The 26,346-nt window shown below is 44.8% G+C and overlaps 1 protein-coding gene across 3 annotated transcripts in view; it reads left to right on the top strand.

The window, feature by feature from the left end:
- ARHGEF10 (Rho guanine nucleotide exchange factor 10) overlaps positions 1 to 26,346 on the top strand; it is a 949,815-nt gene that overhangs the window by 588,162 nt on the left and 335,307 nt on the right. For all 3 annotated transcript variants that reach the window (XM_069235817.1, XM_069235818.1, XM_069235819.1), the window contains 2 exons: positions 2,269 to 2,483; positions 19,551 to 19,708. In XM_069235817.1, coding sequence (XP_069091918.1) covers positions 2,269 to 2,483; positions 19,551 to 19,708 — 373 coding nt within the window. The remainder of the gene's footprint in view (positions 1 to 2,268; positions 2,484 to 19,550; positions 19,709 to 26,346) is intronic.

Genomic DNA, 26,346 nt, shown 5'->3' with positions numbered 1-26,346 from the left:
GCCATGCAAGATGGTACTTTCCTACAGAAGCCTAAAAGGGATGTTCCACTTGACTGCTACACCAGAGAGGACATCAGCCTTCAGGGATGCCTTATGAGAGGATAACAGCTCCTTGGAGGGTCTCATTTGTGCTAAAGGACAACGGCTCTTCAGATAACTTCATATCTGCAGCTGCACTGGAGGACTGCAGCTCTTCAGAGTACATGATAAGAGGAGCTGTGGAGAAGGAGCCTGTGCTCCTCATATGTGCAGACGTTTAGGAAGACTGGCAGGCCCTACATCTGCTCATGACCCAGTTGGTTGCTGTGAAAGCACTTACCACATTTTGCTGAATGGATGGTTGTTCTGTCCCACTACTTCATTTTCTGACTTCAGTAGAAGTGACCAACTCCTGGTCACTGGTCCCACTTCTTGAATCTGGAATAGGGTGCTATATCTTAAATGGTTCTCCGATCCTGCTGGAGATCTTCAAACTACTTGCCTGCCACTGAAACTAAAAAGCTTCTGTATTCTTTCTGTTATATTTAGCATTATGTAGTTTACTGTACACTGAGCCGTTACCTTTCACTTGTTATCACCTGCATCATAATTGCGTTGAACCAATTATTTAATTCAATGTATTTCTAGTATGGGCAAATAAAAGAAGTTTTGGCAGAACAAAGACCTTAATCACTGGGCCCACCGCCCAGGGTAGAAAAATTCAATAGACATATCCCTGCCAAATAAGTGATGGTGCTAAACACCAGAAACCACCGGTACAAATTAAGCACTGGCTTAATCATAAAATCAAATGTAAAGGATACTTTGGAGTCGGTAAAGGCTTTAATTGACCTAATCACTTGAAGCTTTGTGATGACAAAGATTTATTCTTTTGAGTGGTAGTGCAAAGAGCTAACAACATTTTGCGCATTTTGTAGCAGCCTATCTTAAACTGAGTGTAATGTGAGTTTGGAAATAAAATTACATATTCACAGTGCTTTCTGTCACAGGCTGTGACCTCGTAGCACTATTTTCCAGTGCACCAACCAAGACTTAAGTCTATGAATGACAAACCAGTAGATTTTGCATGGGCGTAATATATTGGCTTTGCCAAAGCTTGTTTCCAACTTGGTACCTCAGTTATTGGTTTGTCTTTTGAACCACTTCTCTTCTGGTCACTACAGGCCTTAACATGGATAGTTACATTTTTTATATATGACATTCCTTGTGTAAAGTTAGTCAACCCCAAGTGCTATCAGTGGAAGAACATTTCCTTCAAGCCCACAAAGGCAAAGAACACTACTTTTCCTAGATCACAAGTAAGCCCTCATGTATTACACAGACAATACAAAACAGTTACGCAAATCATAACAGTTGTTTATCTCCTATGCCTCCCTATTTCTTGGGAAACCAATCTCTAAAGGGGATGCAGCCATATAGATTACATACAGATTTGCTATGTGTGTGCAAATAGACATCTCAGAGACATCCTGCCGGCACATTCCATGTGTAAAAAAATATATGTATATGGCTTTACTTGGCGAGGTATCATTTGTATATCTTTGCAAGTCAGAAATGTGTTAATCGGCTCTCACCTTCAAAAAAACATTGTTTGCTATTTATGGCTCTCATTTCTATTCGCCTCAGGGGATTGGGCGCGTTTTGGTAGTTGGTGAAAAGCAGGTGATCTACTACAAAATATGTTGCGACCAAAAAATCTTACTTGCCTGTAACTAACTGTTCGCGGCGTGTGTTGTAGATTCTCATGTGCCACCCACCTTCCCTGTGGTTGAATAGTAAAGTATTTGTTAGAAAGCTTTCCTAACACACACAAGAAAACTCACCTAGTCTGACAGGAAAATCCAGTATAGTAGTTTCCATCGACCTGATCAGAAATAATTCTCAAAACTGAAACATAAATCCTTGAAGTGAAAAACTTGTAACATTCGAAACCCAACACTAGATGGCAAGATAGTGCAATGTATGTGATCTACAAGAGGTGTGAGTGCTAAGTATGTCATCTACAGTACGACAAGATGCAAACAGTTGGTTTACAGGTAACATTTTCCTTTCCTCGCCCCCTCCAAACGATCATGTATATAAAAAAATAGAGATGCCAACCAATATCTCACCGTGCTACAGATTAGACAGAGAACGTACTTTTCAAGTTAGAAAAATAAGAGGACAAACACTGGAAATATTTGGAAAGGTAAAATGTTACTTACTGTAGATAGCTGCTGCAAACGTGAAGAGTTTCACACTTACTTATGCTCTGCTGTTTTGTTTTAGATTTGCAGCTGCACAAATCAAATGGGTCAAATTGCAATAGTTTCTTTGCAAAATTGCTCTCCCAAGGTCATCGAATGCTTTAACGTGGAATCTCGCATCCTCAGTATGGTGTACATTCCTGAGGAAAGAAATCACGAGCTAGAGGACGCTCTTGAAAGTGAAAATGTGAACAATTCGGATGTATCTACTATTTGCCTCGGCATGGAAGAAGGAAGGTAAGGCTCTGTTTCTGGTTGAAAGTGAATTTTATGGGAACAGTTTGTGCTGCACAGTGCTTAATTTGAGGCAGTGGTTGAAGGTGGGCCCCGCTAACATTTTGGGGGACCGGCATTGAGGAAGAGAAAGATGGAAAAACAGTGACGAAGAAAGAAGGAATTAAATCAACTTTTAAAAGTGAGGTGAAAAGGCAGGACATGTCTAGTGGTGGATTAAAGAGGCGCGATTTGGAATCAGGACTGCTCAGCCTTTGCATATGGCACCCCAACCTTTGATAGTGCTGGCCGCTGGCTTCTGAGCAAAATGTTTTAAGCCCCACCGTTTATTCTTTTATTAATTAAACACTGGTTGTGTAATTTATATTCATATGTTTGTTCAACAGGTGTGTGTTTTAGTTTTTATACTTTTATTAATATACAGACTGATTTATTTGCAAGTAAAAGCACATTGGTAATTAGTTGCTGTTATTCTTAGTTATATCTCGGTGCAGTATTGCTTTTGTCTGTTTGTCCACGTCATCGTACTTTATCTTGCCTCCATAGGCTATATGTGTTGTTTTCTAAGATTTAAAGTTCCATAGCATGCTGGAAGTACTAGCTCTGAAAAACAACATTAGTTGACATCGAGCTTGTGCTATTGCATCTCATTATTCCTTGTACATAATGTAACACAAAAATTTGACTTTCCAAATCAAACTTGTGATCCAGTTGCGACCCTTGGCTTGCCCCTTGCAATCCCTAACACTGTCTTTGCGACTCCTGGCCGAATAGGTGACAAAGTTAGTGCCTGGAATACAGTGGCAGCTCATATTTAAGAAAATTCTATTAAATGTATGTTGTGTACGTGCTCACAGGTGGGTGAGTGTTTACATGAGAGAGAGAGAGTAGATGTGTGTGAGAGCGTAAGCACGTGTGTGAGAGTGAAATTTAAGGACTAACTGCGCGTGATGGGCATTCGATATCACTTCCGTTACCCCTGGCATTTTGGTGAATTGAGGTTAATGCGTACACTATCATGTATGTTAGTGATTTTCTTGGGACTTAATGATTTTTAATTGATGTTTAACATGAAAGTGCATTATTGTACTCTCAGGGAACATAATCCAGTTGATTTAGGCCACATCATTATTAAGGCCAGAACCGAGGTTGTAGCTTTGGGGGTCAGGGGGGTGTTACAGCCCCCCTAACAAATGTATCTTGTGATAAATTGTTGGATACAGGGGCTTTTAGATGGGTATAATGAGGTGTCATGTCAAATTTTATCAGGAATTTTACACACACTTTCTCCCTCAATCTCTTTGGGAATACTTCAAAAATGTTGGTTATTTCACAAAATAATGTGCTTTGCCTCACTTAGTGCACCTACCAATCTGCATTTCTCTCCCTTTCCACTGCTCATAAGGCCCTCTTATGCACCAGCTTGCCATATAATGTATTTCAACATTATGTGCCAACGTGATTGTTTTGAAATCCAGAGCCCCACCCCAATCTTACAGACCAATCTACGCGCATGGACAGAACTACCAACACTGTCATGCTAGGTATACCACTAAGTATCAGCAGTAAAATTATTGAAAAATGCTGCATGACATAAAGCATTAACTTGACTTCTTCAGGCCACCACCACCAGCATTGCTAGCCAGTACTGTCTGGATAAGCCTTTCTTACTTCTGTTACTCTAAAAGGGATTGAATTTATATTTGCACCCTCTGGTGATACTGCTCCTTTATATTGTGTTTCGAGGATGGAAAAGCTAAATTTGACAGTAAAGCTTGAGCATAGTGTGGCTCTGGTGGTATTTCACTGGTGCTTAACATGAAGTTTCTTTGCAGGAGGTGTGGGTGCTTCATCCCTACATCCAATCAATGCAGTGGTTTAAGGTGAGGTGACATGGAGAGATGGGGAAATAAGAAGGGTTACCTATTGAATATTGTCAACATATGGGTTTCAGCCACACTGATCCTACCTGAGTCTTATGGTGTGCAGAATTTTAATTATGTGGTCTGCAAGCTTTCTTGAAAGTGGTTTAAAAGGTGTGATACAAAGTACTACATTTGTGTCCATTACCATCATCTGAACCATAATAGGGCTTCATATGAGATAACCAAAAAATGAGGAAAGCTAACCGTTAACACGGGCACTAACCCAAAACAGCTGCCAGCCATATTATAAACTTTATTACTTGCTTTAGGTGCATTCACCTTTGTTACTTCGTCACCGGGTACTGAATACTTTGATATTTCGTCACTGGGGTAGGCGGTGAAACCTCCATGCTAGCACCCCTAGCTATTGAATATATTTCAGCTCCCTGAATCTATGATGATACAAAATCAAGGATTCCATCTAGGCATGTCACCCACTCAGAAAGGATAAATACTGCAAGAAATTGCTCCATTTATTCACACTCATTCACTTAATGAAGGCAATGTATTGCTGAATATTTTATTCCAGTTTCACTGTAAACTCTCATTAATCTAACCATCATTGTGCTGACACCAGACGAGGAGCGATTTATCCAGTTCATCAAAGTGTCTTTTACGAGTGCCCTTCATATTTAGACTCATCAAAAGCATCTTCTTGTACCGACCGAGGGGTGTGTGTTAATCCAGGTAAAATCAGCTTCCCAGCCTAGACAGAACCCTAATGATGTGATCAGTAATAGTAAACATCTTAACTTTCCTGGGGCAATCTGGTTGCTGGCTACTTCCCAGCCTGTTTGTATCCCTGGCAATGTTCTTTCTGCTGCAACTATCTGTTCACTTTCAAACATATTTACTGGTTACACGACCTTCACCAGAGCCATTCCAGTGGTAATATAGCAGACTTTGGGCCTCATTATGCGGCCACTAATGCTGCAGCAATCCCGCCGTACCCATTTCGACAACCCCGCTGGGCCGGTTTCCGCCCGCCGGCCCAGCGGGGATGTGGGCCGCAACATGGGAGCCGGCTCCAAATGGAGACGGCGGTGTTGCGGGCGTGCGACGGGTGCAGGTGCACCCGTCGCACTTTTCACTGTCTGCTGTGCAGACAGTGAAAAGCAGTGCGGGGCTGTGCCAGGGGTCCCCGCGACTCCCCTTTCCGCCAGCCTTTCCATGGCGGTGGACAGGCTGGCGGGAAGGGGACTCGTAATCCCCTGGGTAGCGCTGCAAGCAGCGCTGCTCTGGCGGATTAAAACCACTGGGACGAACATGGCGGGAAGCCGCCGGTCGTGGCGGTGCGACAATCTACGAGTTTGTACCCCCAGCCTGTTGGCGGTACAACCTCCAAAACAGCCAGGGTAGTAATGAGGGCCTTTGTCTTCCTCCTTTGAAATGGGTAGTACCATACTTTTGGTGCCATTTTCCATTTACCACCAACAGTGAGATAATCACACTCCTAGAATGGGGCCATGAATAATCATCATGTTTTAAAAAAATATTTAGTTATAAAGGTGCCTCTTCTAGGACCATCAGGATCGTAAATGGACAAATTTTAAGATATGTTACTTATAGCACTTAAAAACTACAGAAGATAGAATTGTAGTGTGAAGGAGTCTTCTTAAAATCTTTATAAGGTACTAGCTTACACTTTCCTCCTTGCACTTTGCTGATTTCTCCTTTTCATTTTAAGATAAAGGCCAGGATTCTAGAAGTCCATTCATGTGTCACTTTACCTCGAACCCTACCTTAACTATATCATTCATCCCTATCCATCTGGGGCCTGATTACTACCTATGCGGAGGGGATTACTTCAACAGAAACGTGACGGATATCCCGCCTGCAGTATTACAAGTTCTATAGGATATACAGGGAGTGCAGAATTATTAGGCAAGTTGTATTTTTGAGGATTAATTTTATTATTGAACAACAACCATGTTCTCAATGAACCCAAAAAACTAATTAATATCAAAACTGAATATTTTTGGAAGTAGTTTTTAGTTTGTTTTTAGTTTTAGCTATGTTAGGGGGATATCTGTGTGTGCAGGTGACTATCACTGTGCATAATTATTAGGCAACTTAACAAAAAAATATATATACCCATTTCAATTATTTATCATTACCAGTGAAACCAATATAACATCTCAACATTCACAAATATACATTTCTGACATTCAAAAACAAAACAAAAACAAATCAGTGACCAATATAGCCACCTTTCTTTGCAAGGACACTCAAAAGCCTGCCATCCATGGATTCTGTCAGTGTTTTGATCTGTTCACCATCAACATTGCGTGCAGCAGCAACCACAGCCTCCCAGACACTGTTCAGAGAGGTGTACTGTTTTCCCTCCTTGTAAATCTCACATTTGATGATGGACCACAGGTCCTCAATTGGGTTCAGATCAGGTGAACAAGGAGGCCATGTCATTAGATTTCCTTCTTTTATACCCTTTCTTGCCAGCCACGCTGTGGAGTACTTGGACGCGTGTGATGGAGCATTGTCCTGCATGAAAATCATGTTTTTCTTGAAGGATGCAGACTTCTTCCTGTACCACTGCTTGAAGAAGGTGTCTTCCAGGAACTGGCAGTAGGACTGGGAGTTGAGCTTGACTCCATCCTCAACCCGAAAAGGCCCCACAAGCTCATCTTTGATGATACCAGCCCAAACCAGTACTCCACCTCCACCTTGCTGGCGTCTGAGTCGGACTGGAGCTCTCTGCCCTTTACCAATCCAGCCACGGGCCCATCCATCTGGCCCATCAAGACTCACTCTCATTTCATCAGTCCATAAAACCTTAGAAAAATCAGTCTTGAGATATTTCTTGGCTCAGTCTTGCCGTTTCAGCTTGTGTGTCTTGTTCAGTGGTGGTCGTCTTTCAGCCTTTCTTACCTTGGCCATGTCTCTGAGTATTGCACACCTTGTGCTTTTGGGCACTCCAGTGATGTTGCAGCTCTGAAATATGGCCAAACTGGTGGCAAGTGGCATCGTGGCAGCTGCACGCTTGACTTTTCTCAGTTCATGGGCAGTTATTTTGCGCCTTGGTTTTTCCACACGCTTCTTGCGACCCTGTTGACTATTTTGAATGAAACGCTTGATTGTTCGATGATCACGCTTCAGAAGCTTTGCAATTTTAAGAGTGCTGCATCCCTCTGCAAGATATCTCACTATTTTTGACTTTTCTGAGCCTGTCAAGTCCTTCTTTTGACCCATTTTGCCAAAGGAAAGGAAGTTGCCTAATAATTATGCACACCTGATATAGGGTGTTGATGTCATTAGACCACACCCCTTCTCATTACAGAGATGCACATCACCTAATATGCTTAATTGGTAGTAGGCTTTCGAGCCTATACAGCTTGGAGTAAGACAACATGCATAAAGAGGATGATGTGGTCAAAATACTCATTTGCCTAATAATTCTGCACTCCCTGTAGTGGAACGTTTAACAGAGTAATCCCCTCCGCCAAGGTCGTAATCACTTGGTTTGGAAAGTGACCTATTTCCAACAGAAAACAGACATTTGTCCATACTTTGGTGTATCGAAACTTGAATGTTGTCGCTCTTTTTGCAAAAATATCTCTATCATCTGGAGCAGAAGCTTTTCTCTGTGATGAGTGTGGCAGACTAGGCTGTTAATACGGATCATAGAAAGCATATGAAGCTAATGGTAGAAGAACCCTGTTGCAGGCAACTATTTGCCTGGAAAATGTTCGCTGACCTCACTGCGAAAATGCTGAGCATACAGCAGAAGAGCATGCATCTGACCTTGAAGGGACGACCCCAAGCAAAATGTTGAGTATGGAGCAGTGAGAAAGGAAAAGAAAGGCAGCTTTATTTTAAATAGTGGAACATACACATTGATATTATGTGAACGAGCTCGAGCATGCATACTCCCACTGACATATTTCTACTCCAGATCTCAGAGATATTTTGAAAATAGACGTTTATAGGTTGCAAAAAACACTAATGCTACAGAACATGAATATATAATTGAGCAGGTGTTACGTAATTTGTTTTTTTACTGCCTTATATAGTTCGAACATGGCCCAAGCACATACGTGCTTTACACGAGCTGCAGCTTACATTGCTAATATGTTTTGGCACAGTGAGGTTAAGGCTTTTGCCTAGAATGACGGGATGTTCAGCCGAGGCCGTGACTCGAACCTGACTGATTCCCTTGCTCCAATGTCAGTCATTAAATCACTTCTACTCTGCAGAAGAATATTGCGTTATTGAAACTTACAGTTATTAGGAGCAGTGGGAATGGAAGGAAAATCAAAATGGCCCCATATTATTCAAAGTGGTGCAGTAATTTAATCATAGAAAATCTGCAGTGATAAGAGAGTCTGGGGTATGTAATAGACACAAGTTCAGTGGACGTGTGTTATTCCTAACGTCTTTGCAGTGCAGTGTGTTGTAAGTTGATGTTATGTTAAATTGATCTATATAGCGCACTAATCACCCAACAGGAAATCCAGGCGCTTGGGCAAGGTGTGTAGTCCGAAGGTGCTTGTACGAAGAGCTAGGTCTTCAGCTTCTTGTGGAAATCAAGAAGTGAGGAGGAGACCCTGATGTGTTGAGGGAGGTCTTTCCATGTCTGGGGTGTGGTGTAGGAGAATGAGAGACTTCCAGTTTTCATCTTGTGGATTCGGATGAGGCAGAGCAGGGGTGTTTGATGGATTGAGGACAATGACAATGTATCACACAAAGGGCCTGATTTACAGTTTCGCAGATGGGGTTACTCCGTCACAAGCATGACGGATATCCCGTCCACCGTATTACGAGTCCATTACATCCTGTGGACATCCTAATATGGCGGACAGGATATCCATCACGTTTGTGATGGAATAACCCGTCCGCCAATCTCTAAAACAGGCCCAAACTTATTTAGCAAGACCTCTTATCACCACACAATAAAATTAGCCTGCCATCATTCAAAGGCCATTTTACAAACATTTTGCAGGAAAGGCAACTAACAATAGAGGCAGGCTTTGCATTCCCAGCTAAATGTGAAATCGCAAATAGCTCTATATATATGAGCGGCCATTATCTACTGTAAAAACTCTTCCAAACATACATAATTGGCATTCACCCAATCCTAACGGGAAATGTCATTGTTTGTATAGGGGCATATTATATTAAAATGAGAACATCCCATTTCACGTGCATCTATCTCAAATTCAAAGCATGCAGAAAAGCAAAGTTATCCAGGAGAACTGCTCAATGCGTGGCACTCATGAAGTGGGAGGCATTTTCATTCTGCATTGACATTTGAAGGTTACCTCGAGTGTCAAAACGCAGGCATTGCCTCTTGATGCTTTTGACACTCGAGCCTTATATTCCTCATGCCTGGCTTGTGGTGTCCAAACGCAAACCTTCTCAATGCAGATGGGATGGGGAAGACCCTTGTCTTTAAAATGGAATCTCAAATTCCCCACAACGATACGTGCAGTTTGGAATTGGACTTACATTTTCCAGTGTCTTTAGATTCTGCTTCAGAAGGCTGACATCCGGCACCATTGCGTGCAAGGGTGGCTGGTAAATTTACTATTTTGTGACAATACAGCTGCACAAGGTGAGTGTGTGTAGCTGCACCAGAGACAGCAATGACACATATAGCCAACTTTGTCCATATACATAAAACTTTGTAGTTGCATATGCAAAAAATAGACCCCTGCACACATTTATGCCAAACAATGCAGGCCATTACAATCATATAACACCAGTGTGCTGTCATGACAGTGATAGTGACTAGCACCAACAGGGCAATCTGAAGTAAGTGTCTGCATCCTACCTGGCTATCTCTCACATTATCCAGAGAAAAATACAGAACTTGTTTTCTGTTCATCTGCTTGAAACTACATAGTTTTTCAAAGTAGCTTGCAAAAGCAATACATTTCCTTTTCCCTCTAATATGGCTTCAAATGTAGAGTTGGAGGATGAAATACATTCTCTCTCCAAAATTTCTGCCATGCTCACTGGCCGCTTGATTAAAAAGTGAATAGGAGGCATAACATGATTCCAGACCATGCACATCAGGGGTTGTATTACAGACAGGGCACACTGTCCTGCTCTTCAGTACACCCTTAACTTGATGCACCAGCCTCAGTCTGGAGCAGTATGTCCTGATACTGTCAATGCACTGCTCAGCGTGGTGCACAAACTACTTTCACCTCCACTCTGATTAATGCATTAGTAAAGGAAGGACATACAGTATGAAGCCAGCGGTCTGCCCTTCACTGCAAGCAGAAACCTGACCTAATTTTGAAAGGAGGACACGGATCCTCCCACAGGTAGGCGTAGTCACTGACTGCACTCTCCTTCAGGGGATGACCTTTTCTTCCTTCCGAGGTGCACCTTTGGGGGCACCTTGACTGTAACTAGGTCTATATAGCCCACGCATAGCCCTAATAAAAGCTTCTTTACCTTTGGACCCACAGCTGTAATGCAGCACAGCTCTCATGCATACAACAGAAGGACCCAAACAAGTTTATGCAGTATCTTCTGTAATTGACAAGTGTCCCAGGGGAACAACCACTGGCATTCATGCCCAAACTGGCATTTATGGCCCACACTGTTTGCCATATTGTTTTATGTGATGATTCATGCTGCTCTTTTTACAAGATGTTAAACAGTGAGAGCTTATAGTAGAGAGATCACAGTGGGCAACACCAGCTCAAAGGTGTCAATAGCTCTTTTTATCCTCTGTAGAGTACACTGACATATGGAGTTTCGATGAAGCCGAGACATGTAGGATACTGATGCTTTGTAGGCATGGGGGTGAGTTGTTAAGACAACACCCAACATGGCTGGATTTTGGTACTGGGTATCAACATGTAGGTAGGTCTTATCCAATGTTGCTATTCATCATTGCATTGTCATTGGCCGACAATCTACTAAATTAGGAGCAATTATGGTACATGAAAGTGGGAGTGGGCATATGCAGTCGAAGTGAGGAGCTGAGTCTTGTGTTGTATGGTACCATATTCATATTATAATCAAACATCAAATTGTGTGATCTTAGTCTGTAAATTTAAGCATTTTGTCTGCTGACTAGCTCTGCAAATGCCTCAAATGGAAATAGTGACTGGAGTTATGAGAAAGATGGATTGAGGTATTCCTGTTTTTTTTAGAGAGTGGCTTGTTAAGGCCAAATTAGTCTTATCAGTAGCATGTCACTGATGATCTGGATATACTGTTATGCATGTCAAGGCCTTGAGGGAGAAAATGTGGCATTTGTTGCTCTAATCAATCAATCAATCAAAGATTTATAAGGCACTAGAGTGGCGAATTGCTTGGTGTCATCTGCTCCTTCGAACAGCCAGGTCTTGTGTCCTTTTCTGATTTGTTGGAGTGAAGGTCAATCCTGAGGTGTAGGGGCAGGTTGTTCCAAGCTTTGGCCACTGGGTGAGGGAAGTAGCGTCCTCCACTGTTGCTTCGGCAGATCTAAGGGTGCCTGCAAGTGAGGGGCTAGCAAATCATATGTGTCTGGTCAGTCAGCAGAGAGTTATGTATTTGTTGATGTATGCTGGTCCCTCAGTGAACAGGGATTTGTAAGCATGAATCAACATCTTGAACTTTCATCTCTTTTGTATTGGGTGTCAGTGTAGCTTCTTAAGGTGGGATGTGATGTGGGTCCATCTGGGGAGGTCGAGGATGAGTCTTGCCACAGAGTTTTGTATTGTCTGTAGTTTCTGCACGAGGAGGGTGGTGATCCCTATGTAGAGTGTGTTCCTGTAGTCCAGCCTGCTGGTTACAGGGGCCTTCGTGACGGTCCTTCTGGTGTTGATAGGGATCAACTTGAAGATCGTGCAGAGCATGCATAGGGTGTGGTAGCAGGTGGATGAGACTATGTTAACCTGTTTGTTTATGGATAGCTTGCTGTCCAAGATGATGCCAAAGGTGTGGGCATGGTCTGTCGGGCGGGGGATGGCCAAGTTCATCAGGCTGACATGAGTTATTCCATGGTTAGTTGTTGTTCCTGAAGATAAGGACTTCTGTCTGTCCCCATCTTGATCTTGAGACAGTTGTCCTTTATCCAGTCAGTGACATTCACCATACATCTGTGGAAGTTGGCTCTGACGGTGGAGGGGTCTTCTGACAGCGAGAGGATGAGCTGTGTGTCACCAATGTATGAGATGATTTTCAGTTCTTGTGATCTTACTATGTTGGCCGGGGGTCATCTATGTGTTGAAGAGGTACACCTGAGGGACAATCCTTGGGAACACTGCAGGTGATCTTCTTGGATTTCAAGGTGAATGGTGGGAGACAAATTCTCAGGGTTCTTCCGATGAGGCAATCCATTTGAGGGTGTCTCCCTGGACTCTGATTTGATGGAGTCTGTTGATCAATCTGTGGTGGGAGACCATATCGAAGGCAGCTGACATGTTCAAGACGATGAGGGCTACAATTTTGTCATGGTCCAAGAGGCCCTGATGTCATCAGTGCCTGCAGTAAGGGCTGCCTCAGAGCTGTGGTTGGCTCGGAATCTGGATTGTGGGTGGTCCAGGAGGCGGTGTTTTCTAGGTGTTCGGTGAGTTGCTGGTTCATTGCTTTTTTAAGGCCATTTTCAGGAAAGGGGAGTAAGGAGATGGGCTGGTAGTTATTTGGTTCTGCTGGTTGGTGTAGAAGGCTGGCCTGGCTTATAGTGGGTACCTTGTGGTACTTACACTTTGTGCCAGGTCCAGTTATCCCTTATTACTAGAATAGAGGTGTTCTAGCAGCTTAGGCTGATAGAGGTAGCTGTAGCAGAGCAGCTTAGGCTGAACTAGGAGACATGCAAAGCTCCTACTATACCACTTATATCACTTAGTACTATATCACAAGAAAACACAATACTTAGAGTTACTAAAAATAAAGGTACTTTATTTTAGTGACAATATGCCAAAAGTATCTCAGAGGATATACTCCCTTAGGAGGTAAGTAATATACACAACATATACACACACAAACCAAAATCAGGTAAGTAACAGTTAGAGAAGTAGTGCAAACACTGTAGAACACCATTGAATGGAATAGGGAGAATTAGGCCCAGGGGCAACACAAACCATATACTCCAAAAGTGGAATGTGAACCACAAATGGACCCCAGGCCTAGTGTAGTGTGTAGAGGGTCACTGGGAGTGTAAGAAAACACTAAGGGTGTCCAAGATACCCCACCCCAAGACCCTGAAAAGTAGGAGTAAAGTTACCCTACTACCCCAGAAAGACAATAAAGTCAAGATAGGGGATTCTGCAAGGACAACAACTGACTGCAAAGCACTGAAGACGGATTCCTGGACCTGAGGACCTGTAAAGGAAGGGGACCAAGTCCAAGAGTCACGCAAGTGTCCGGGGGGGGGCAGGAGCCCACTAAACCCCGGATGAAGGTGCAAAAGCTTCAGCTGGAAGAAGCTGAAGATTATGCAACAACGGAAGATGCCAGGAACTTCTCCTTTGGTCAGAAGATGTCCCACAACGTGCTGGAGGATGCAGAAAGTCTGCAAACAAGCCTTGCTAGCTGCAAGAGTTGCGGTTGAAGGTTTTGGATGCTGCCAGGGCCCAGGAGGGACCAGGAGGTCGCCTCTTGGAGAAGGAGACAGAGGGGGTGCTCAGCAACACGAAGAGCCCACGCAGAAGCAGGCAGCACCCGCAGAAGCACCTGAACAGGCACTTAGAAGATCTGAGGACGACGGCCAACTCAGAACAACAAAAGAGGGTCCCACGACGTCGGAGTCCAACTCACCGAGTTGGGCAATGCAGTACAGAGTGCTGGGGATCTGGGCTAGGCTGTGCAGAAAGGAAGTCTTGCAAAAGTGCACAGAAGCCCGAGCAGCTGCAGTTCACGCAGTACACAGGATTACTGTCTGGCGTGGGGGGGCAAGGACTTACCACCACCAAATTTGGACAGAAGGGCCATTGGTCTGTCGGGGACACTTGGACCCAGCTCCTGTGTTCCAGGGACCACGCTCGTCAGGATGAGAGGGGATCCAGAGGACCGGTGATGCAGAAGTTTGGTGCCTGCGTTGGCAGGGGAAGATTCCGACGACCCACTGGAGATTTCTTCTTGGCTTCCAGTGCAGGGTGAAGGCAGACAGTCCTCAGAGCATGCATCACCAGGAAACAGTTGAGAAAGCCGTCAGGATGAGGTGCTACAATGTTGCTGGTAGTCTTCTTGCTACTTTGTTGTGGTTTTGCAGGCGTCCTGGAGCAGTCAGCGGTCGATCCTTGGCAGAAGTCAAAGAGGGAAGTGCAGCTCTTGCATTCGTTATCTGGTGAGATACCCACAGGAGAGACCCTAAATAGCCCACAGAGGAGGATTGGCTACAGAGAAAGGTAAGCACCTATCAGGAGGGGTCTCTGACGTCACCTGCTGGCACTGGCCACTCAGAGCTGTCCATTGTGCCCTCACACCTCTGCATCCAAGATGGCAGAGGTCTGGGACACACTGGAGGAGCTCTGGGCACCTCCCCTGGGAGGTGCTGGTCAGGGGAGTGGTCACTCCCCTTTACTTTGTTCAGTTTCGTGCCAGAGCAGGGCTGGGGGGATCCCTGGACTGGTGTAGACTGGCTTATGCAAGGAGGGCACCATCTGTGCCCTTCGGAGCATTTCCAGAGGCAAGGAGAGGCTACTCCTCTCAGGCCTTTAACACCTATTTCCAAAGGGAGAGGGTGTAACACCCTCTCTCAGAGGAAATCCTTTGTGCTGCCTTCCTGGGACTGGGCAGCCCAGGCCCCAGGGGGCCAGAAACCTGTCTGAGGGGTTGGCAGCAGTGGTAGCTGCAGAGGAGACCCCGGAAAATTAGTTTGGCAGTACCCGTGCTCTATGCTGGAGACCCGGGGATGCATGGAATTGTCCCCCCAATACCAGAATGGTGTTGGGGTGACAATTCCATGATTCTAGACATGTTACATGGCCATGTTCGGAGTTACCATTGTGATGCTACATATAGGTATTGACCTATATGTAGTGCACGCGTGTAATGGTGTCCCCACACTCACAAAGTCCGGGGAATTTGCCCTGAACAATGTGGGGGCACCTTGGCTAGTACCAGGGTGCCCACACACTAAGTAACTTTGCACCTAACCTTCACTAAGTGATTGTTAGACATATAGGTGACTTATAAGTTACTTAAGTGCAGTGTAAAATGGCTGTGAAATAACGTGGATGTTATTTCACTCAGGCTGCAGTGGCAGTCCTGTGTAAGAATTGTCTGAGCTCCCTATGGGTGGCAAAAGAAATGCTGCAGCCCATAGGGATCTCCTGGAACCCCAAAACCCTGGGTACCTAGGTACCATGTACTAGGGTGTTCCAGTGTGCCAATCAGAATTGGTAAAATTAGTCACTAGCCTGCAGTGACAATTTTAAAAGCAGAGAGAGCATAAACACTGAGGTTCTGGTTAGCAGAGCCTCAGTGATACAGTTAGGCACCACACAGGGAACACATACAGGGCATACTTTATGAGCACTGGGGTCCTGGCTAGCAGGATCCCATTGTGACACATAGGCAAAAACAAACATACATGCAGTAAAAATAGGGGTAATATGCCAGGCAAGATGGTACTTTCCTACATTTGGGGGTTGATTTCTTCAGGAGGGGTCTGACTTCTGCGAGTTTGCAGTCTTCAGGGAAGGAGGCCGAGGTGATGGAGGTGTTCAGGTCTTTCGTAAGCTCTTTGCCAATAGTCTTTCTCCCGAGGTTGAAAATGTGATGCAGGCAGGGGTTCATGGGTGCTCTAGAGTGCACGGAGTACATGATGGAGATAGTGGCTTGAGTTGTCAGAGGGTCCCAATCGGCGAGCAGGTGTTCAGCGTTTGTATTCGTGGGTGTGAGCAGGCTAATGCTGTTGGTGGTGGGGGGTTGGAGTTCAAATGTTTTGTAGATGGCTGAGATCTTGTCATGGAAGAAGTCTGCCAGGGTGTTGCACAATTCTTGGGGGGGTTTGATGTGGTTCTCAGTGGCTGGAGAACTCCTTCACAATGGCAAAGATCTCCTTAATGTGGTTAGCGCTAGCTTCTTTTTGGTCTGCTAGGGCGTTCGTCATTGTTTCTTTCAGGAGGCAGTATTACTGGTTGAGTGCTGTCTTGCAGGTGGTATGGTCTTCTTTCTCTTTTCTGGTGTGCCATTTCTGTTCTAGTTGTTAGCAATTGTGTTAGATGGATTTCAATTTGGCGGTGAACCAGCTGGCTCTTCTGGCAGGTCAATTGGACTTGGCTGGCTTAGCAGGGCGATTGTGTCTGCACATTCTGGGATCCACTGGGAGGAGTTCTCCACAGGCTCAACTGAGTCTGAATTGAAATTGTTGTTCCACTAGTCTTCTGATATCTTTTTCCAGTTTCTGAGTGTGGAGTTCGGAGGAAGACTGCTCATGTTGGTCCTGAGATGGTTATGTGAATATTGTAGTAATCAGTTCAGGTAAGCTGTGAAATGTGGTTGTATTGGACTCTGTCATTTGAAGTAAAAATGGGGTTGAGGGTGTGTCCTGCGATGTGGGTGAGGTCGGTGATGATTACTTGAGGCCATTGTTGCTCATGCTTTCCAGGAGGTCAGTAGTATTGGTGTTGACGTGGCTGTTGATGTGGAAGCTAAGATCTCCTAGGAAGATGTAGTGCTCAGAGTCGATAAAGATCGGAGTGATGAAGTCAGAGATGGCATTGAAGGAGCTGGGGTGTGGTCCTGGTGGTCTGTAGGTGAGGGCGCCTCTGATGGTGCTTTTTCCGTCAGTGTGAAGCTGGAAGTTAAGATGCTAAATTATTGAGATTGAGTCATCTGAGGAGGTCATGCAGCAGATAGTTTCCTTGTAAATGATGGCTATTCCACCTCCATGCTTGTTGGTTTGGTTCTGGTGGGTTTTTCTTGTAGCCTTTGGTGATGGCGAGGGTGATATCTGGCACAGACGCAGGTTTCGCCCAGGTGTCTGTGAGAAAGATAACGTTCAGTGTGAAGGTGGAGATCATGTCCCAGATCTCCAAGGCATGTTTGAAGAGTGATCATGCATTGAGTAGACTGCACTGGAGTTCTCCGGCAGTGGTATCTGTTGGCGTGGTGGACGTAGTTGTGTTTGCACTGCACCTCCATTACGTAGGTCCTCGGAGGTGTACTGGGAGGTGAAAAGCTGTGGTCAAGAACAGCAGGAAAAGGGCGGCAGTGGTGGAGTGGTGGAAATCAGGGGAAGTGGCCAGGAACAGTGCCTAAGCAGGCAAAAACAGGATGAGAGGAGAGGAAAGTGGGCAAACATGAGTCAGAGAAATGGATGAAGAGAGTAAGGAGAGCGAGCAATGCAGAAAACAGTCAAAACAAAAGCGCAGCAAGGGAAAGTGAAAGGCCAATGAGCAGAAACAATGGAGCAGGAGCAACAACCAGAGTGGAGCTGGTATGAGGACCTGCTTGATTGGATCGGGCTGCAGCCTCCATTAAATAGGTCCTGGGAGTGGCACTGGGAGATGGGAAGCGGTGCTTGAGAATGGCAGGAAAAGGGCAGCAGTTGGGGACCAATGGAGATTAGTGAAAGTGACTCACAACAGTGAGCAAGCAGGCAAAAAACAGGATGAGAGGAGATCAAAGTGGGCAAAACAGGAGTGCAGCAAGGGAAAATTAAGGGCCAATGAGGAGAAACCACGGAGCAGGAGTGACAAGCAGAGGGGCTCTGATATGGGGATAGTGTTGTTTTCAATATTTGACACTTAATACGTTCCCACTTCTTCAACACCCCATGTGCACTGACAAGCCTCATTCTTTATATTAAGGCAGGGATATTGAATATTTTATTTTTGCTCTTAAAATCAAAGTTATTTCACACCTTCATCTTCTCAAAGTATCTGTTCTTCTATCCCGCTACCCACCTGCATCAGATTCTAGTCTTGCTGCATCACCTAGAAGCATGCCTGGGCCAATGTATGAATAATACCATGGTATCTGAGCCCTTTAACTATGGCTTGAGGGTATGGAACTCTATCCTAATCAAAATCTGCTATCCCCAGTCTCTACTCCTCTTCAGGAAAGTCCTGAAGACCCATCTCAAGTTCCTTTCCAGTATAACTACCTGGTTGCTTGACTCACCTGAAGCAATATTTCCCTATCAACCTTCCTCTCTCTTGCAACCTTCAAGTCCCCCATTCTCCCCTCTTACACCTCACTGATATCTAATTCTTGCATATGTCTCCTCCTCCTCAACTCTAATCACTATAGCTTATTCCCATCTTGTAATCTCTATTATCTTTCTCTTCCCTCTAACGATAACTCAACCATCCTCCTAATGTTATCTCTTTCCATAGACCTTCTTTCCTGAAACGTTGCAAAACACCTTTCCACACAGCACAGCATTGCAATGAAACAGCATTCGCTCTTTGTAGATTCCATACATGCAAAGTACACATAAAACAGGCTAGTTATATATTACTACAACAAATATCAATATCACATTCATATGCCCATGATGTTGACAATGCGAAAATTAGCACTGGCTATATTGGCGAAATTAAAGGCCAGTGGAATCTTGTTATGCTCCCCGTTTGATTGTCCCTCACATCCAGGTGATGTCCGCTGTGTTCCATCTACTACAGCTTCGTGCTTCCTTCATACCCCTCCTAGCTAGGTTTGAACTGTACAAATACTGATAGACACGTGCATATAATGGTTTCGTTATGTGTGCTTGTATACAGGCACTTAAGGCCCAGCATCTGTGTTAATTGTGTTAAGCCCTGGGCTCGTACAAAGTGTACACTCGTTGTGTCTTTGTGCTAATGTTGTTACTCACTGTATCACTGTCTCTCACAATCCTGCAGATTTCACTAGCCTGTCATTGCAGTATTAAGGGAGGGTCATGGTCTATGTACAAGAGATGGCCATTACTATGCACAGGCAATAAAGAAATACGATCAAAGCTCCTGGAAACATCACCAGGGCTCAAGAAGCTACCATTCCTAATGAGGTGTTGCGTGTCCAGAATTCCCTACCAGAGACTGCTGATGCGCCTCTTCAAATGTGTTTGTTTCTCTTAATCATTTTAAAACTCGGTGGGCAAAATCACTTAGCAAGGTGAAATAAATCAGTTTGTGTGTAGAATACTTGTGATATTTGGCTAATATGTTTTTTTGTAACTTTGTATTAAGGATGTTTAAAGATGTGGCGTCTGCTTCATACTATATTTCACATCACATTTTTTCTTTGACAGCATTTCTGTTTACAAAAGTAGTCAGGGCTCCAAGAAGGTACGATTGCAGTATTTCTTCACTCCTGACAAATCAACTGTTATGAGCCTGGCCTACCTATCTGGGCACATATATGCTGGCCTTGTTAATGGGAACATGGCAATCTATGCAAAGGCTGAAGGTAAGGAAGAGAGGACATGGCAGAGATGATAATGACAACCAAGCGTGATGACTTAATGTGCATTGTATGTACAGGCGATTAATATATCTGCAGACAGTCCTAATGAATAAGTGTTTGTGTGAGACTAATCTGCGCAAGTAAAAGGAAGATTGTAATTAGTCACTTGAAATATTTATGAAGATATTCCTTCGCAGTGGTCACGTGAGGAATGCAAACTTATTTTTCTGCAGTGACTTTGGCAAAAATGAACTACTGAGTGAACTGTTTGCTAATGGTACCTTTTTCATGCCTAACAATGTTTTCTGTGTCAATGGCTATACATAACAACTGCGTCTTTCTGATGTGTTTCAGTTCCAGGAAAAGGGCAACACCTTCCTGTGGTACTTTTTTACTTGCCAACTGATATTACGTGAAGTAAAATATTGTCTGAAAAGATGGGCCACACCTGGATAAAAAAGCCCTTAAGGCATACAAACTCAAAAAGGTTAAATCAATGTTGCTTCGAGTGTGAGAGAAAAGTATAATGTAAATTAAAGAGGAGCAGACACTCAACCACTCTGGAGAGAGCTAGAGTTGATCTTTTTCTAACGAGGAATCCTGACGTTGCATGTTTAGCAGAAGAGATGAAAGAGGGTCACAATTCAGGGAGAAAAAATTATACCGAGGGGGCAATTAACACACTGACAGAAATATCACTGGAGCGCTTGTGACGCAGAGTGCAAGAGTCTAAGGCTCTTTTCATATGGGTAGAGCAGGAAATATCAAATGGGGTAACCAGAACAGGGAGTAATTGAACAGGAAGTGTATTCACCACATTAGAAAGGGAGATCAATGAAATGTAGCAAATTGAGATGGCTAACTTGTATTGGGCATTTAATTCTAGCCACAATTCCTGTTATGAAGATACTGAGGAGTGATGCCATGTTATTCTAAATGTTTGGGCCTTGTGGTTGCATAGACTCACAAAAGGCAGAAAACATGCCAAACCCAAGCAGCCCTGTAGCTGTCGGATCAATGATGGAGCATGAGAGACAGTAGAGAAAGCTCTGAGGGAGCAGCTGTTTAGCTACCCAAGAACCCAACATAGGAGGGAGTCTACACCACTCACAGCCATCAACACCAGCTGCCCCATAAAAAGGGAAACCTCACAAGACACTCATTGCACAGCAACACAACATTTTAACATCATGTAATGTGGTAATGAAGCTCCAAACATAAAAGAGAAAATTTTGTTTATTCTCTGTAAAGTTCCCAGCAATGGAGAGGCTGGCTGACAGGTACAAGCATAAAGAAGCAAGTGGCAAATTATTCAAACAATACATTCTAAATGGAATATAAAGGAATGCTCTCAAGCACAGACGCACGCACAAGGAAAATAAAACACAAGTGCATAAGTATAACATTAAAGGTATTATTTGTTATAACAAATAAGAACTGTTAAAAACATACCTACTCTACAAACTACTACATATCTCCTCTCTTCAATATTATAAAATAAATAAATTTATAACTAGGCACAAAACAAAATCGGCATATTTTTTTGGTAGGACAGATACTATTTTAGGAAGATATACACTATCATTGTTGACTCTGTCATGGATATAATCTTTAACTTGTACATTATCCTGATAATTGACATTTGGCACAACAGGCAAAGTGGTGGAATCAATAATCTCAAAGTCCTCATTACAATCAATTGGAGTTTCCTCATTACCCACAAAACCAGGTGTCAACTGAAATCTTTCCATGTCACTGTCACGTTCAATTTCTGAAAAAGAAGTATTGCGATTTATCCATATATACATTCTTCATATCCCCTTAACACAAATCCATATAAGAATTTGCATCATATTTTTCAGTAACATTTGTGATTTTAGCAACTCCACCATGAACCATTATTCAACTTCACTGAGATTTTTCCTACACATACAACCTTGAATGCTTTTGAAAACTTTAACTCACCCTTTCTCACCCGATAAGGAAGTTTGATCCTGACAAACTCTCCTATTTTCACCCTAGGATTATCAATGTTATTTGTGTCTAAAATGTCTCCCTTTTTTTTCTTGCCAACCTTTGTTTTAGCCTCAGAATACATTTTTTTAAGGTCAATAATGGGAATTTCTTTTCTCAACCAAGCAGGGGATAATGTGGTGCATGGAACACGCCCTTTGAGCATGGAAAATGGTGAATACCCAGTTGTTAAATTGAGGGCTGAATGATATTCCCAAATCTTTAAATCAAAAAATTATTTGACATTAAACCTATTGATTGTAGCTCACTGTACAGCCTCCACTATAACCCTATTAAATCGTTAATCAAGGCCATTCATATTTGAAGCATAAAGCAAAGTTTTTAAATGCATAATATTAATAACTTTCATGAATTCCTGAAACTTATAGGATGTGAACTGTTTACCATTGTCAGTGACAATGCGTGATGGTAACTATACCTTAAAAAGCATTATTTTAAAAGTCTAACAAAACTGTCAGTGGTGGGTTGAGCAATCCATTTGACTTCTACCCATTTAAAAAAGTAATCATTAAGTACAATGACACACATCTTGCACCTAGCTAGATTATCATACAGTCCCAAAATATCCAATGCTACTTTGTTCCACGGTCCTATTGGAAACTAAGATTTAACAGGTACACATTTACTGGTGGCAAGAGACTTATCAGAATTATAGCAAATGACCCAATGTTTGACAAATCCTGATATTTGGCTATCCGTATAAGGCCACCAAAACATTTCTCTGATTTTATTTTTAGTTAAGGTTTCCCCTAAGTGTCCTGCTTGGGCCAACTTAATAATATTGGGATGAATCGCCCTGGGGAATCACACAATCATCTTTTAAGATTGAATCCCCTGACACTTAAATATAATTTCTGACCTTCCAAAATATCTGCACATCTGCACTTCCAAAATATCTGCACTTCCAAAATATCTGCATAGATGATGACAATAACTTTTCATGAGGCCATTCTTTGTGACAACATTTTTTTATGTTTTTTAATTCTTCATCCACACTACAACTCTTACACCAAGCATCCTTGGAAAACTCATCTATAACAGCATTCTTCTAATGTATCAGGAAACAATTTAACAGATTTGTCAAGTAATCTGTACAGACAGTCAGCCACACAGTTGAGAAGTCCTTGAATATGTACTGCTTTAAAATCATACTCATACATTTTTGACAAACTCCTGACTAGATGAGAAGATGCTCTACTAGTACCATTACTGTTTAGGGTTTGTGATCCGTTTTAATGGTAGGTTCTCTACCCCACAAATATGTTTTAAAATGTCTGCCCATGTGCATGCTAAGGCTTCTTTCTCAATAGGTCAATATTTAGATTCAGAAATTGAAGGAGGTCTTGAAGCGAAAGACAGAGGCCCTTATTACAACCCTGGTGGTCAGCGGTAAAACCGCCAACAGGCCGGCGGTAAAAAAAATGGAATTATGACCATGGCGGAAACCGCCAACATAGACAGCCACTTTAACACTCCAACCGCCACGGCGGTACAAACAAACAGCATGGCGGTCACCGCCCATCAGACAGTCGGAAGACAATGTACCGCCCACACTATTATGACAGGCCAATCCGCCACCTTTTCCGGGTCAGATTCAACATGAACAAAAACACAGTGGAAACAGGACTTGGAAGGGGAAACACTCACCTCTACACAACCCATGAGGAACCAGGACGCCTTGGAGCCTAAACTCCAAATACTCCCTGCAATAGTCTTCCTGCTCCTCTACCAGGAGCACGACCGACGGCGGCGACGACCACGGTGAGTACTGCACCTACAAAACAGGGGAGGAGGGAGGGAAAAGAGAGTGACACACACACGCAACACGCAACACCCCCACCCTCACCCACAACAACATGCACACCAATACATGCTGAAACATTACATTTACACCCCTCAACTCCCCCTGGAGGAACGCAAGGACAAAAGGAATTGATTGTAACCTTTGTAATCAATAAACATCCATTAGTCCAAAATGTATATACACTATAAACAAATGTGTACACCAAGAATTCAAGTCCAGGTACTGCACCTATATAGTCCGTGGACCACTGGGCCCAAAATGCATGGGTGAGGCCCACACAAGATACCCGATCAAAACGGAGAGAACACTGCAGGGGCATCAGATCGAAATAAAACAGGCACCTCAGGGGGAAGGGAAGGGGGGGCACCTCAGCCGGATGAGTGCACAACGCCAGCTCCACGAGGGGGCTCCATGCCCATTGATGTATCCTGGGGAGTGCAAAGCCACAGTCTCTCAAGTCTCTCCAGTTGGTGGTTTGCCCACTGCCTTATCCTGGGGAGTTCAAAGCCACAGTCTCTCAAGTCTCTCCAGTGGGTGGGTTGCCCACTGCTTTATCCTGGGGAGTGCAAAGCCACAGTCTCTCAAGTCTCTCCAGTGGGTGGGTTGCCCTCTGCTCTATCCTGTGGAGTGCAAAGCCACAGTCTCTCAAGTCTCTCCAGTGGGTGGGTTGCCCACTGCTTTATCCTGGGGAGTGCAAAGCCACAGTCTCTCAAGTCTCTCCAGTGGGTGGGTTGCCCACTGCTCTATCCTGGGGAGTGCAAAGCCACAGTCTCTCAAGTCTCTCCAGTGGGTGATTTGCCCACTGCTTTATCCTGGGGAGTGCAAAGCCACAGTCTGTCAAGTCTTTCCAGTGGGTGGGTTGCCCACTGCTTTATCCTGGGGAGTGCAAAGCCACAGTCTCTCAAGTGGAGAATAGTCTCCACTGGTTCTGGAGGGGGCATTGTGCCCAGAGTGCTTCATCCTGCCAAGGACTGAGGTAGTGGTTGCCTTTCTCCACTGATTCTGGAGGGGGCTTTGTGCCCAAAGTGCTTCATCCGGTCAAGGACTGAGGTAGTGGATGCCTTTCTCCACTGGTTCTGGAGGGGGCTTGGTGCCCAGAGTGCTTCATCCTGCCAAGGACTGAGGTAGTGGATGCCTTTCTCCACTGGTTCTGGAGGGGGCTTTGTGCCCAGAGTGCTTCATCCTACCAAGGACTGAGGTAGTGGATAAGATTCTCCACTGGTTCTGGAGGGGGCATTGTGCCCACAGTGCTTCATCCTGCCAAGGACTGAGGTAGTGGATGTGACAGTCCACTGATGGTGGGGCAACATGGATGCTGCCCAGGCCCCTGGAACTGACCACCAGCCATGTATGGATGACCACTGGGGATGGCAGCCATGTCTGCGGTGGTGCCACTGGCTCAGGTTGTCGTGGGTCCGCTGGCAGGGCTGGCAGCAGTGTCATTAGCGGCGGTGCTTGCGGCGGTCATTGTGGCGGCGGTGCTGGTGGCGGCATCACTAACTGCGGTGCTGGTGGCTGGCTCACTGACTACCTTGCTGGTGGCTGGCTCACAGACTGCCATGCTGGTGGCTGGCTCACTGACCGTGGTGCTGGCGGCGGTGTCAGTAGGGGCGGTGCTGGTGGCGGGCTCACTGACTGCGGTGCTGCTAAAGGGCACCGTGTCTGCGGTGCTGGTGAAAGGCTCAGTATCTGGGCTGCTGGCGGTGGTGTCCATGGCGGCGGTGCATGTGGCGGTGCTGGTGGCGGTTTTGTCCGCTGTGCAGGTTGGCGGCGACGTTGACTTTCCTTTCTTCTTCAGGCACTTCCCCACCTTGGATAGTGGAGCAGTTTTCTTGCCACTGCCCACAATTGTCTTGCCTGAGCCCTTGGCAGCAAGTGTTTTGGCTTCCTCCCTCCGGGATGTGGGCAACTTTTTCTGTTTTGGAGGTGAGGGAATGTCCTTGGCCTCGCTCCTTGGGACACTGGCAGCCCTGTTGCTTGGCGCACTACAAAATTTGGGTATTGCTGGCACCACTGTGCCCGGTGATGTGGTGGCTGAGGTGCTTGGTTGGGACCTGGAAAGGCGGGCCCTAGGGGACGGACGGGGGTGGGGAGGTGTAGGGAAGAGGTCAACATTTAAGAGGAAAAGTTTTTTAGACACACTGGGACAGGTAGATGGAGGGGGTTTGGGAGTGGAGGAAGAGGTAGTGGTTGTAGGAGGTGTTCTTTGCTGACTTTGGGTGAAGGTACATGGGTTGGAGGCTGTCGTGAGGTGGATGGCTGTTGGGTGGGTGTGTGATTGCGTTTGTGTACTTTGGGAGGAGGGCTCACAGACACACTGGTAGAGGACACGGGATGTGTGAATGGTAGTGGGGTGGTGAGTGCACGTGAGTGGTGTGTGGTGATGGACGTGCTGGTGATGGAGGTAGTGGCTGAAGATGTAGTGCATGCAGGTGTGAGTGGAGACGTGACGGGGAGGGAGGTGGGAGACGTGGAGGAGGGGGACACAGTGGAGGTAGTGGATGTTGGTATATGTGCCTGGGTATGATGCTTGTGTAAGTGCTTGTGGGATGTGTGGTGCTTATGTTTGCCAGAGCCACCCTTGTGTGTTGAGGTGTGTGCCTGCTGGTCTGATGGTGTGCTTGGGATAGGCTGAGGTACTGGGGATTGTGTCTGGGTGGAGGAAGTTGGATGGCGGAGGCTGGACACAGGGACAATGGCTGCCATCAGTGCAGAGGCCAGAGCCTGAAATGCTCGCTGCTGGGCTGCCTGGCCAGAATGAATGCCCTCCAGGTATGCATTTGTCTGTTGCAACTGCCTCTCT

The sequence above is a fragment of the Pleurodeles waltl genome, chromosome 5 (genome assembly GCF_031143425.1).
Source record: "Pleurodeles waltl isolate 20211129_DDA chromosome 5, aPleWal1.hap1.20221129, whole genome shotgun sequence".
NCBI lineage: Eukaryota > Metazoa > Chordata > Amphibia > Caudata > Salamandridae > Pleurodeles > Pleurodeles waltl.
The sequence above is the reverse complement of the archived record's forward strand: the minus strand, read 5'-3'. Positions and strand labels throughout refer to the sequence as shown.